Source organism: Aplidium turbinatum, chromosome 3 (genome assembly GCF_918807975.1).
Source record: "Aplidium turbinatum chromosome 3, kaAplTurb1.1, whole genome shotgun sequence".
Classification (NCBI taxonomy): domain Eukaryota; kingdom Metazoa; phylum Chordata; class Ascidiacea; order Aplousobranchia; family Polyclinidae; genus Aplidium; species Aplidium turbinatum.
Genome location: NC_137474.1, coordinates 43,300,916 through 43,313,739, shown reverse-complemented (window position 1 = coordinate 43,313,739; position 12,824 = coordinate 43,300,916). Strand labels below are relative to the sequence as shown.

Below are 12,824 nucleotides of genomic sequence, written 5' to 3'. Positions count from 1 at the left end.
CTGGCAAGGTACCTTGCTACCACCGAAGATGTTGTCGTCCTAAGGAAGATTTTTATGCCCATGAATGACTGCGACAAACAATTGACATTGAAAGAGTTTCTACTGGGGGATTGCAACTATTTAAACGACGAAGAAAAGAATTCTGTTTTTGAATGGATCATAGCCAATCCGGAAAACTGCTTCATTATTTTAGATGGATTTGATCAGGTGAGTTGGAACCTGGAAGAAAATGTGAAAAAATCCAACTATAACACTCCACTTAACTATTGGGAACTTCTGTCAAATCTTTGTTTAAAAGAATTTCTTCAAAACTGTCACTTGATATTCACTTCTCGACCATACGCCATGATCAAAATTCCTCAAAGATGTCGACCCAAACGCACTTATCTTATTCATGATCTGACTCCTGAAAACGTGAAATCGTTATTTGACGCCTTAGTCAACGACCAACAACAATCTGAGAGTCTTTGGAACAACCTTACAGTAAAAACTCCCCATTTAATGTCTATGTGCTACAACCCTCTGATGCTGCAACTCTACGTGAAGGCATCTCTTGGTTTATCACAAACCGATGGTGTAGCCACGATGACAAGAATACTTCACACTGTATTGCTAAATCTGAAAACACCCGAACACGCCCTTTCCACATCTGATGATATCGTCATCAAACTTTCCAAAATCGCGTACGAAGCAACAAAAAGAGGAACTCTATTAATCACAACAGACGATCTTATAGAAGAAGGTCTTTTCAGTGAGAAAGTTCAAGATCTTGTCGTTACTCTAATAGGAGCAAACAAAGAATATGCACTCCTGGAAGGGCAGCAACGGTTATATTTTAGCCACCAGACCTTTCAAGAGTACTTCAGTGCTTTATACATCTGTCGTGAAATGTCGTTACCAGATTTTACATCTTTTGTTCAAAATAACTTGCTGGATGACCACTGGTCTGCCGTTGTAGAATTCACAGCTGGACTCCTTTTGGATTCGTTCATGAACGAAGGTAAATTTATGCTTATATTTTGATTTGTTTTCAAAGCTATTTTCAGTAAAAAGAAAGGAATGTTGATGTTTTGTTTGATAACAAGCCAACAGTAGGGTGCATCATCTGCCCTTTTTCGTTCAAATTTTGTTCTGCAGTTGTCAAAAGTGTTCCTTTTGTCAAAGTAAACACACCTGTGAAGTTTTATGCGAAATGATTTGGATCTAGGGGTACCACATCGCGAATGAATTTTTGACATATAGACGTCGAGCGAAAAATGCGAAAACCCTAGTTTCAGATGGCATGTCTGTGGCATACATATATGTACCGTTAGTCCAAAAGCGTTAAATCACTGTTAGGGTTTTTCTCTCTAAACTGCACACCTTTTGCTCATTTTATTGCAAAAAAAATATTCGTTGAACTTTATCTAAACTTTAACATTCACTGTTTTGATCACAAAACACCAATAAATGCACTTTGTTTTGCCGAATTTGCAAAATTCTGTATTTTCCGAATTGAATTGATGATGATGATGATGATGATGTTCGCCCTTCGTTTCCGAAGATGGCCAATGAGACTGAGATCAAGTTTCTTTTTTCTTTTTTTAGTGTTGACTTTGGTCAGTGTAGGCTACATGAGTGCGGAGATGGCTGATGAGGCCTATCTGTGCGGTGAAACTTCTGCTGCAGGATGGACATTGGAAGGATGGTTGGCTAGGGCCAGGGTTGTTTGAGGCTCGGGCCTTGCGACGTTCTCGTTTTCTGACAGCAGATAGCGTACGGTGTTTCTCAGCTGATTCTGCGCCTTTATAAATATTGAATTAACACAGTTTGAAAAGGCACAGTTTCCTGTTCAACTAAATATGCAGTATCCATTGAACATTGTTGTTTATTTCCTTCTTCCGTAAATTCGGCACTGCTGATAGTTGCCTTCAACAGTCTGCAGAACAGTTTGGAATCTCTGTTCAGACTTTGCCAATGAAAGATAGTCGCATCCAAGCTTGACACCCCGTTCAGCTGCATCATTCATTACTCTTAGCTGCCTTACAACTGTGCAGCAAGCTGCATATCAAGGACATTTGTCTTACTGAAGAACATCTTCGTCCATGAAACTTGTACATTGGCCAAGCTTTAGTGCAGCAAAAAGGAACCAGGAATCTTCATTGATTAGATCAGCCAACTTGGTTGCTGGCAACACTGGAATCAACCTTGGCTTTCCAAAACCTTCTCCAAATCTTTTTAATGGCTGTCTGAAACTTTTCATTTTCTTTAGTATTGCTCTTGCCATTGCTGCTTTCTCAGCTGGCAGTGTCTTGATGCTGTAAAGGGCAAAGGGAGCAAGTTCCCCAGACAAGTACCATGTGTGTAGCATGAAATACTTGAGCGCTACTTCTGCTACTAGCTTGTCTTCTTCTTTGTATTGGTGTAGGACTTCAATAAAGCGCAAGTCGTTTGTTGGTGCATTGACTTGGCAGTTTGGCACGGTGCTAAAAACCAGTACCAGCCATAGCACAAGATAAATTTGACAAAACGTTTAAACTTTGCAATTTGAATGTAGTACACCATTTGTACGTCATGAACCATTATGTCTGATAGAAAGCAAAGGGATAAGTGTTCAACCATGTCGGAGTCAGTGTTTTTGTGATAGCAAAGCACTAGATGCTTAGTTGCTTGGGTGTGTGTCCAGTGAAAGCCCTGGATTTCATTTTGCACATGAAAGGAATAATTCTATGAAAAGTTTATTGCAATCAAAACTTCACCTTCTTGCAAATTTTCTTTTCTGGATTGTAATATTTTGATTGTGCTTTGGAGTTGGACACATAACTATGTGGAAGAAGTTAGACCAGCTTCTCAATCAAGCTTTCTATGAAATCTGAAACCCTCGTGATCATCGTAACAATTTCTGCTCTATCAACTGTCATCCATGTCATGTCATGATAGCATTTTTTGCCCACAGACACTTTATCCTTTTGACCTAGTAGTAACCTACTAAATTCATCATCTTCATGGAACTTCAACGCAGAATCAATAATCTCTTGAGGGAAAGCTCTTTGTTGACGTGGTTGAGGTATTGGTGACACTAAATGAGTTGCATCAGGAGTTTAAAAAGAGACAACCAGATATGAAGATTGGTTTGTCAAAATCTTGCACATTAAGGCCGAAATGGTGCGTTTTGGGAGGAGCTTCCTGAACCCATTCAGTTTGTGTTTGTCTAATTCATGAGAATTCCAATTAACGTTGTAATCGTTGTATAGGACGTTGTAACCGGTCACGGAATTGGTTTTACCGTCTCCCCTCAGTCAGTTGTTTAAACTGTGCTACCTATCCTTCCTTCACTTTAAAAAATACATGGTACACTTACTACAGCAAACTACCTCATTTCTACTTAAATATCCCATTTCATATTTGGAAGCTAGAAAGCCAAGAAAATTACCTTTTATTTAAGCCAAGTTGCAGAAAAATCCAAGCAGAGTGTTATTTGCTATAGGCGATCAAAGTTTCGTCATGCATGACTGATCACAAATAGTCAAGTGTGAAACTAGCCACTTGGTGGCCTATAGTGCAGTCCTCGAAATTAGCGGCGGCACACGGCAATTGCCGTGGTAAATGCCGCCGCAAACGTCATAATGGCCATTTTGCTACGGCAATAAAAATGCCGTCGCAAAATAAGCATTTAATTCGGACAAAAATTGTTCAAAATTTCTTCCTGTTTGATTTACTCGCAGCGTGAGTTTAATCAGCAGAAACATCGCACCAAGACCTCACCTCGGATTATTTTACTTGCTGTGAGCACTCACGCAGTCTTCGAAATTAGGATATTTTTACTTCGCAAAAACGTTGACGAGGTCAATACAAACGGCAAAAGTTGAAATTGCTTCGGCAATTGCTGTGAACGTTTATTTGTACCAAAACAATTTATTTGTACCGAAAAAATTGTACCAAAACATGTAAAACAAGAAGAGAAAAAAAACATTCGAATAGTCTATCACGACCACACTGTTTGATTTGTTGTGATGTAATAATACCAAAAGTAGCGATAAAGCGAACAACGCGATACGCACGCTGTTACGGTGATTCACGTTAAATAAGTCACGGGGGGGGAGGAAGTAAGTTAATTTTGGGTTGGTTCAACGTTCAAGTCAGCACAAATTGATTTAATTTTGCCGGTGGGTTATAATGCGTAACAACAATGCCCAATAAGAAATTTACGTTTGTTTTACATTAATTCGACATCTAGCGACGTTGAATTATCATGAAATAACGTTAATTGCTTAATCAGGTACCGGTAACAAATCAATAGCTCTCTGCGAGAAGATTGCCTCGATTTACGTATACACTCACATATTTTCGGCACAATTAGGATACTGCGAGCAACACAAAGTCTGTTGGATAAAGAACTAGTCAGAGTCGGAATCATCGGAGGATGAGGTTGTCGCGTCGTCACTGAAATACTTGAAAACGCAAAACTGCCCTTTTATGAACGCGATGCCATATCACCGGAAGCATTACTTTTCTTTACTGCCAAAGAACCATTTATTCGATGAAACAGTAACTTTTGCGTAACAATTAAGCCAGTATTTGTAAGGTTGCAAACTTTTTACAGTTCACAAGAGCATTGTCAGCGCATAAAATACAGTAGCTTGCGTAATACTCTGGGCTACCGCCGTGTGACACGATGAAGTGCATGAAATTTCGTTTGATTAAAGCATACGGCAATTGCCGCCGCAATTCAAGGTTTGTTGATTTGGCGACGGCAATGTTTTTGCCGTCGTAGATGGAAGCTAATTTCGAGGGCTGTTAAGTGATATAAAAACAAACAAACAATATATCTTTTCGGAATCTCCTTACTTTGGATAACTCATATGCATTGGAATTTTCAAGTTACCATTTGAAACACCTTCATAATAGGTCAAACAAAATTTGCAGTTAAATTTTACGCATGAGCGATCACGAAAAGGGCCAATTTTCAATCGCCGATATCTCAAAAAGTAGTGGGCCAATTTTGATAAAATTGGTATTACTTTTCTTAGAATTTTTACGGAGATTCTACATATGAAATTTCATGAAAAATCTACGGCATATGGTTCAACAACTGTACCAGTAGCCATGGAATTACCCCAAAATAACAAAAAATGACAAAATTTAATCCAATTGTGGTACCCCTAGATGTTAATGAATTCTTCTGAAAAGTTGCACATCTTCAACAATCATAAAAAGGAACATTTTAATCCACTGCAGAAAACCAAACAAAAAAATGGGGGGCAGATGATGCACCCTAGCCAACAGCCCTCATGTAAGAGTATCCTGGCCTGTACATTATTTTTATGTCTTTCTGAAGATTCCCTTCATCAAGAATCTCAACAAGTAAACATATCGTCCAACGCTTCAAATCGACCTCAATCATTATCTCAGAATGCGTCATCTTCAGCTTCACAAGACTCAAAACCTCAACGTTTACAGCGCAGATCAACATCTTTGATGAAAAAAATATTTCCAAGTAAAAATAACTTAAGTAATTTAGTTGTAAAGCAACAAAGGAAGTTGAATACATTATTGAATTTACCAAGTCTCATGTTATGGACCACAAACCTTTTCAGATGTTTAAAATTTATCTTTACCGCAATCTCAATTCTCAAATTTTACTTCTAGAGCTTGTTCAAGAGTAACAATAATTTGACTCCGAGATTAGCTTTTATCGTAATTTGTGATTTTTGCAACATTTGCATACATATTTAATTAAGACAATATCTGCTTTATCGCGATAAATATGACACTAAAGTAGCACTGTGACATTTATCCCTATTTGTGGTTTTACAGAACCATCTGGAAGAACTCCTAAACCTTTACCACAAGTTCAGCAATTTTCCCATTCTGGACCAAGTAAGGCCTAGCTTGTGCGTTATCATCCTTGTTGCAACTATGTGCCACTTTGCGACATTTGCTTAATGTTTTGTTAAGTCCAACATTTTTCTAAAAATTGTTTAAATTATAAGCTAGGCCAACACAAAGTATACGAGGCTAAGCAATTGCACATAATTTTAATGCAAACAATAATAATAAGTTAATTTTTTATGCATACTTAACCCGGTAGGCCTATTGTAGTCACAACTAATTCATTAAATAATATACCCTTTTAAAAATCTGCTGTCCGACAAAGGCGCGATTGCAAACATGTTTGCACTTTCATAGGTTCTTCAAGCTCAACAACCATCCAGTTACCTCCAGAAGAATTTGATGCTTTACCACTCCAACCACCTGTCAAGCAAGCCCGACTATCTACACCAAGTAAAATATACTTTACTTTTGTGCGTTGAATTAGGACTTTAACAACACGAAGGTACAGTATAAAAAGTAACCTAAAACACAGGCTACTTTGTTTCTGCAATTCCAATGCTGAAAAGATTATTTGTTTAATTGAGCTGAGCAGAGAAGCCGGAATATAGTAAATTCGGAACCGCAGTCTCATAAATTTTTACATGTTTCTCGCAAACATGTTGGGGAAACCGAGATCTGTGCCGCACGTCAAAGGTTTAAAACAAATTACAAACCAAAGTTTCAGTAAAGAAATTATTTTCAAAGCTTATAGGCCTAGTAGTTTATTAATAAGTTAATGTGCTGTTTGGCAATGCTTAGATTGTACGTCCGCAAAGGTGATGATGGCAAGCCGTAATATTCATAAGTGTGTGATTTTTTTCAGGTGAAAAGTTGCAAAAACGGGAAATATTTATTTCAGAGCTGTATAAGAAAACTAGAGAAGTTGCTGCAAGTGAGTAAATGTTTTTACCTGGTCAACACAGTTTTCCATGCTAAGGATGTTTACCAACTTTGAAGAAGCCTAGTCTGTATTTAGGGAACTGAAACTCAATATTGCGTTGTTTTTTTGCTGGTTTCCTTTTTTAAAAAAGTGTTTAGATTTCAAGTTAAAAACAATCAAAAACTGTAAAATTACCAAGTGAATAAAATTCGCCAGGTTCGAAATCAGAGGTTTAAACAACAAATTATCAGATATACGTACTGTAAGCATAAAAGCGCAAGAAGTAAGGTATACAGCAAAAGTGGAAAAAGATATGGTCTCTAGGTTACATTCAGACTACAAAACCCAATTTGTTTAGCGAGTAAGACGACAGGGTTGCCAGATTTTAAATTGAAAAAAAAGCCAAACCTTCATAAAAAAAGCCAAAAAAGGCCAATAAAACTGTAAAAAAAAGCCAAACATTAAACTAAAAAAGGCCAAAAACCAACCAAACAAGTCACTTGTAAAAACCAAGTTTGATAGGTAATCTCACGTTGCGTTCTAACAGTTTGTAATTCATTAAAAAAAAGCAACAGGAGCTGGTAATTAGTTATGATTTTAGCTGTTGCAGTATGCTACCCTTTGCATTTGCAACAATTATGTCTTGGAAATGATCAATTGCATTAATAGAGCTGTGGCATGCGACAGACAATGCTAGTTTCAGCTCAATCTTCTTTCTTTTTGCTTTTTCAGAATCAAGTGCAGTAGCTGCAAGCGTATCAAATAATAAAGAATTTTGACCTTGTACTGGAAGTTTACGTTTATGCTTCGTTGTCTTTTCATGGTTATTAAAATTACTTTTCTTTGGGACAATGGTTGCTTGGCATAACTTGCAAAAAGCATCACCTGTGCGCAGGCCCGTAGCCAGCCGGGGGCCAGGGGGGCCTTGCCCCCCCTTGAAAAAAATTCGCCCCCCTGGCAAAATCCCAACATTTTCGAGCAACAGCTACAATTATAATGATTTTGCCCATCTTTCCCGTTGCAGAGCTTTTTCGGCCCCCCTAAAAAAAAGTTGGCCCCCTTGCTCTGCGGTCTGGCTACGGCCCTGCCTGTGCGTTCATCTTTTTTAAGCCAAGAAAACTCCTTTTCCCATTCAGGTAGATATTTCCTGCTGCTATCATACATTGCCTTCCACTTTCGTTTTGACATTATCAACAGCTACAGTAGCCTACTTTTGAACAGATAATAATTAATACGGTACTTTAAATAATAGCCTGTCAAAATGGTCACTTTATAAAAATTAACAAGCATCGCCAAAAGAGCAAGACTTCATCCTTGCACACGCTGTCAGTCTGCCCCTGCAGTCTCTGCACAGTGCACATGCGCATTAACAAATAGCAATTCCACAATCCACAGTGAAAGAATAAAGGACACGTGTTGCCATTGTTGTTTCAATCTTACAAAATACAGTAAATGTAAAAAAAGCCAAACAAATAATTTGCGGCCAAACCAATATGAAAAAAAAGCCAAAATAAAGCCAAACCCAAATTTTGTGGCCAAACGACTTCAAAAAAAGCCAAATTTGTGCAATTTGGCCGTAAAAAAGCCAATCTGGCAAGCCTAAGTAAGACCTTGTTAAATTGAAGTGGTTCAGCGGCGTAACAAAGATTTTTCTACAACATAGCCTAACTATTTTCTAACTTTTTGTCTACGTCTCCGTAAAGGCAGATTGTCGATTGCAGAGTGGCGGCTCTTCAATCAATAGCAATTGATTTCTCTCATAATTATTAACAGTACGCTGCTCCAGAGAGAAAGTTCAGTAACCTACAGCCCTTCTAATGGCCATGGCCTACTGAACTGAGAGAACGTTAAATTTTTTTCTTAAAAACATGGAATTCAATGTTTATGAAACGAAATTTAAAAAAATTGTTCTGTTCGAATGAAACTTATTTTGAGCATGAAAAACCATTGTTTTCCATGCTAAAAATAGACTACAACCTGGTTAGCCGAGCTAACATTGATTGATGTTATTCCTGCATTATTAGGTCACAATGATCGCTCCATCATCGCCGTCACCAAGATCCTGCGTGAAGGCAACGACGAGGAAGTGATTGTCACGACAGGAAGTCATTTTGATGGAGGGAGGTTACGGGTGTTTGAATCCGACACTCAGAATGACATCCATGCGGTGACGTCATTCCTCAAGTCAATGCCGGCGCGAATTCGATACCTTCGTCTGTCCGAATGCAGAATGACTTCCAACCAATTCCGTCCTTGGAAGGAAGCGATCAAATCAATGCCTGGATCCGTAAGTCATGTTTAACTTTTATAACCAACGTTTACATTGATTCATGTTCATGGTCAGTTGTTACGTTGATTCGACGTTGCATTCATTGTTTTAACATCTTAGTTTTAACAAGTTTCACAAAGTAAGTTCGAGTTTCCAATTTTATACATTTCCTAACAATTCTTGTAAACATAAACTAAAAGTCACAACACAAATAAATTATTTATGTTAATTGTTGAATCATAATTAATTTGTGTTTAGATTGTTCTGATGTATCTCCAAAGCAACCGCCTGTGTGTCGATGACGTCATCGAAGTGTTGTTCAAAATTGAAGAGGAAATTGTGACTGGGAATTGCCTCGATGATGGTGATGGGGAGAGAGAGAGAAACCTTTTATTTCGTCTGTTGCGACAATAGTACGGTACAATTATAAACAATACGAATAAAATAGTACCATAGCTATCTAAATACCACAACAGACAGGAAGCAGCGAAAGACTATATCAGTCATCGAGTCAGCTGCTTCCCAGTTCTTAATGTGACAAATGTCAAGCATCGGCAAATTACGTTGAAACAAGATAGGCTGATGTTCAGTAATATTAATGAAAGAAAAAAAAAATCATGTGCTGCTGCGATCCTTAAGTAAAGTCCTGTGGTTTTATTCAAATATAAACTTTATTCCGGGTGATTAAAAATAGGAAAAACTTTTGAAATTAATAAACTCTTGTAGCAAGGGCGTTTAAACTTCAGTGCAACCAAGAAAAGTTCAAGCCAATAAATAGTTCAAGGCTACGAGTAAAAACATTTTCAGTAACAGTATTACAATACAAAAATAATCACAATTTAAAAAAAAAGGTATAGCCTAGGCCTATTGTTCTGTCATAAAAGAAATGGCTGAGTGACTCTCAGTGGTACCTGTTAGGCTGCATGAAACTAGCGCAATGTGACCATATAATTTGACAAACAAATTGAATAGAATGTAAATGAGAAATAATTGAGTGTAACCGAATAACACAATAGGTCAATAATGTTTTCTTCAGACGAAATTTAACAAAAATCAAATCCAGACGACGTATCCTTACAAAGTTTGAGCCCAAAATAACAATTTATGACAATTTTTGTCACTTTTCCACTGACATAAAGCAACAAAATTTAAATTCAATTAAATAAATCAAACACTTCGCATTGAAATAAAAGCAAGAAAAAAAAAGCATTTTTGTCGATTTAGGCTAAGTGCGATTGATCCAGACTTGTCTGGCAGCCCTGCTTAAAAACTGACTAGTCTTGATTGCTGGCCAACGTTCAATTTTTATGTCAAAAACTAAGTAAATTATTATTAAAAACTCTTGCGCTGGTTTAATTAAATTGATTTAGGCCTATACCGATACAACACACACTAATCCAGAAAAGTTTAAAAAACAAATGAATTTAAAACAAAAAAATTTAGGACAAACTTTGAACCGATTTGATAATGGGCAGCAAACAAGATGTTACACAATAGAATGTAAAACAATTAATCCACATGGCTTACTAATGGTTGTTTGATAAATTTTCTACCGTACTGTACTTCAATTGCTTCACTGGATAATAATTTACTTTCCTCATCCCTATTCTTTCAAAGCTGAGGCTGGCGAGTCAATTGCTTGTTTGTTACATGCGGCAACCGCAGACTTGGATTCTTGATATGGGTTTCTTTGAATTGTTCTGTCTTTGCAAATTCTTTATCGATTTCGAAAATTTTAGGACTGAAATGACCACAATTAAATTCCTTTCTAAATTTGACTAAAATTTGCTATTCTCCAGGCCTAAGTTTTTCTTTAATCCAATTTATATATTTAGACCTGGAGAGCAAAATCTTTGCTGCTTACTTTGTAAAAGCGCGAGGAAAAAAGGAAATCAAATTTGTGATGGGGGGTTGAGATATCCGAACATGGAGGAAACATCCAAGTGGAAGGAAGCACTGGATCAATTGGACAATAAAGTGAGAGTTGTTTACGTTGTATCAACGTTATAATAATTAATTGTGTCAACCTTACATTGATTTAACAACTTCCATCAATAAACACGGTAAACAATTGAAGGGATGTAAAGTATTCCCAGTGTGGAAACTTTTTTTAATTTAATTATTCGCTTTGTCTTTTACAGAAGTTGAGGATCGCGGTTCGCATCGATTACGTCACGCACCAAGATCGAGATGATTGAAAGATGTTTTTATTTGTTTTATAATAAAATTATGCTATCTAGCGATTTTGTTTATTTGATAAACAGCAAACTATTTGTTTACATCACGTGACGTCATAACAACAAAAATGTTCATAATATTATTTGTCAGTGTTGTCCACCCCGATAGCTCAGTTGGTTAGCACGTGACTTCTGGAACGAAGAAGCTTGAAGATCAAGCGGCGCTGGTTCGACTCTCGGGGTGTGCGCTTGAGCAACGCACGTTAAGGACTGCTCTCCATTCAGCGGCATATAATGGATAGAATAATTCCCCGGCAACAAGACTTCAACAATCGGAAACTTCACTCTGTCAATCTCGGTGACCGGGCCTGCGTCAGTGATTCAAAGCCTTTACAAGTATGCGAAACTGCCAGGATTTGGCTCTGCAAGAAGCTTTCCCAGTCCGAGGATAAAGATTCAATCAATCAAAAGATAATGGTAACTTTGAAAATAATGTTTACAAAGTTAGTCGCCTCTGTTTGGGACAAAACCAGTCGAAGCTCTTCAACAAAGAAATCAAGTCAGGGACGCGGATAGTGGTGAGACCTAAATTTGTATGCAGGGTTGCCAAGTTAAGTAATTTTAAGATGTTGCCAGGTTGAATATTTAATTTTTTTAAATTTAAAAAAAAAACGCAAGTCAGAGACGCGACAAGCAGTTGTCGAGATGAATCACGCTGTTCCAAAACTCAAATCTATTAATTTGTTTACAATGTTGCCAGGTAAATAATTTTATGGTGTTGCCAGACGAGCTACAATGCAGCAAATTAATTTGTTTACAATGTTGCCAGATTAACTAATTTTAGGGTGCTGTCAGACGAGCTACAATGCAGTAAATTAGTTTGTTTACAATGTTGCCAGGTAAGTAATTTTATGGTGTTGCTAAACGAGCTAGGCTATGTGGCGGACGCTGCTGATTATAGCATGCTCGCCGCCCGCGAAATTTTTTTCCCACGAGATTTCTGTCTCATTTGCATATTTTGGTAAAAGTTTGTATTAAAACCGTGTGAATGCAACTTTTTCTCGTTGGCACGGTTGGTTCAGTGGTTTCATCCCCTGCCTAGTGTTTCGTGAGAACGAGGGTTCGACGCCCGTCGAAGTCAAACTTTTTTTTTTCTTTAAATTAATTTTTGCGATGCACAGGAGCTTTTCAAAAAAAGTAGGGTTAGAGAAAGCTTATATTTTATTATCATTGCAGAATTTCATTGGCAAATAGTTATTTCGCAATCTGAATCATCCAATCTCTCAAAACACTTTCGGAAATCTTACTTTTAGAGTGACTAGAATCAATGAGACAGAAATCTCGTGGGAAAAAAAATTTCGCTGCCCGCCCATACACAGCGGTCAGTAGGACGGGCTCTACGTGACGTCAGAGAAAGTGCTCGGGCGCTACAATGCAGTAAAAACCAAATGCTACTGGAGAGCAGCCAGTCTTTGGTTTCATCATCCATGAAGCGCAGACCTTCCATTCTGTTAGGTAGCCTACTGGCTTGGAGATGGTACAGTCATTGATGATGTGGTCTACGTATAGGCCAGTAGCGGCACCACGGGGTGGACATGTCCACCCCACTCCTATTTTGAGTCAATTTTGTAATTCGTCAAGATCC

At 37.7% G+C, this 12,824-nt stretch overlaps 1 protein-coding gene across 4 annotated transcripts; it reads left to right on the top strand.

Annotated features, from left to right (window-relative positions):
• Window positions 1-217: 217 nt before the first annotated feature.
• On the top strand, window positions 218-11,308 carry LOC145767388 (uncharacterized). Of its 4 annotated transcripts, none has more exons than XR_014288774.1 (9): window positions 218-1,000; window positions 5,318-5,476; window positions 5,797-5,859; window positions 6,169-6,264; window positions 6,677-6,745; window positions 8,758-9,020; window positions 9,261-9,415; window positions 10,838-10,979; window positions 11,144-11,308. XR_014288774.1 is itself a non-coding variant. In XM_082579198.1 (7 exons), the coding sequence occupies exons 1-7, from the start codon at window positions 346-348 to the stop codon at window positions 9,414-9,416; spliced, it is 1,461 nt and encodes a 486-aa protein (XP_082435324.1). In that variant the 5' UTR covers window positions 218-345; the 3' UTR covers window positions 9,417-9,647. The 4 variants fall into 4 exon arrangements, 1 of the variants encoding a protein (XP_082435324.1); XR_014288773.1 differs by having other exon boundaries at window positions 9,261-9,420; XR_014288775.1 differs by lacking the exon at window positions 5,318-5,476 and having other exon boundaries at window positions 9,261-9,420.
• The last annotated feature ends 1,516 nt before the right edge of the window (window positions 11,309-12,824 follow it).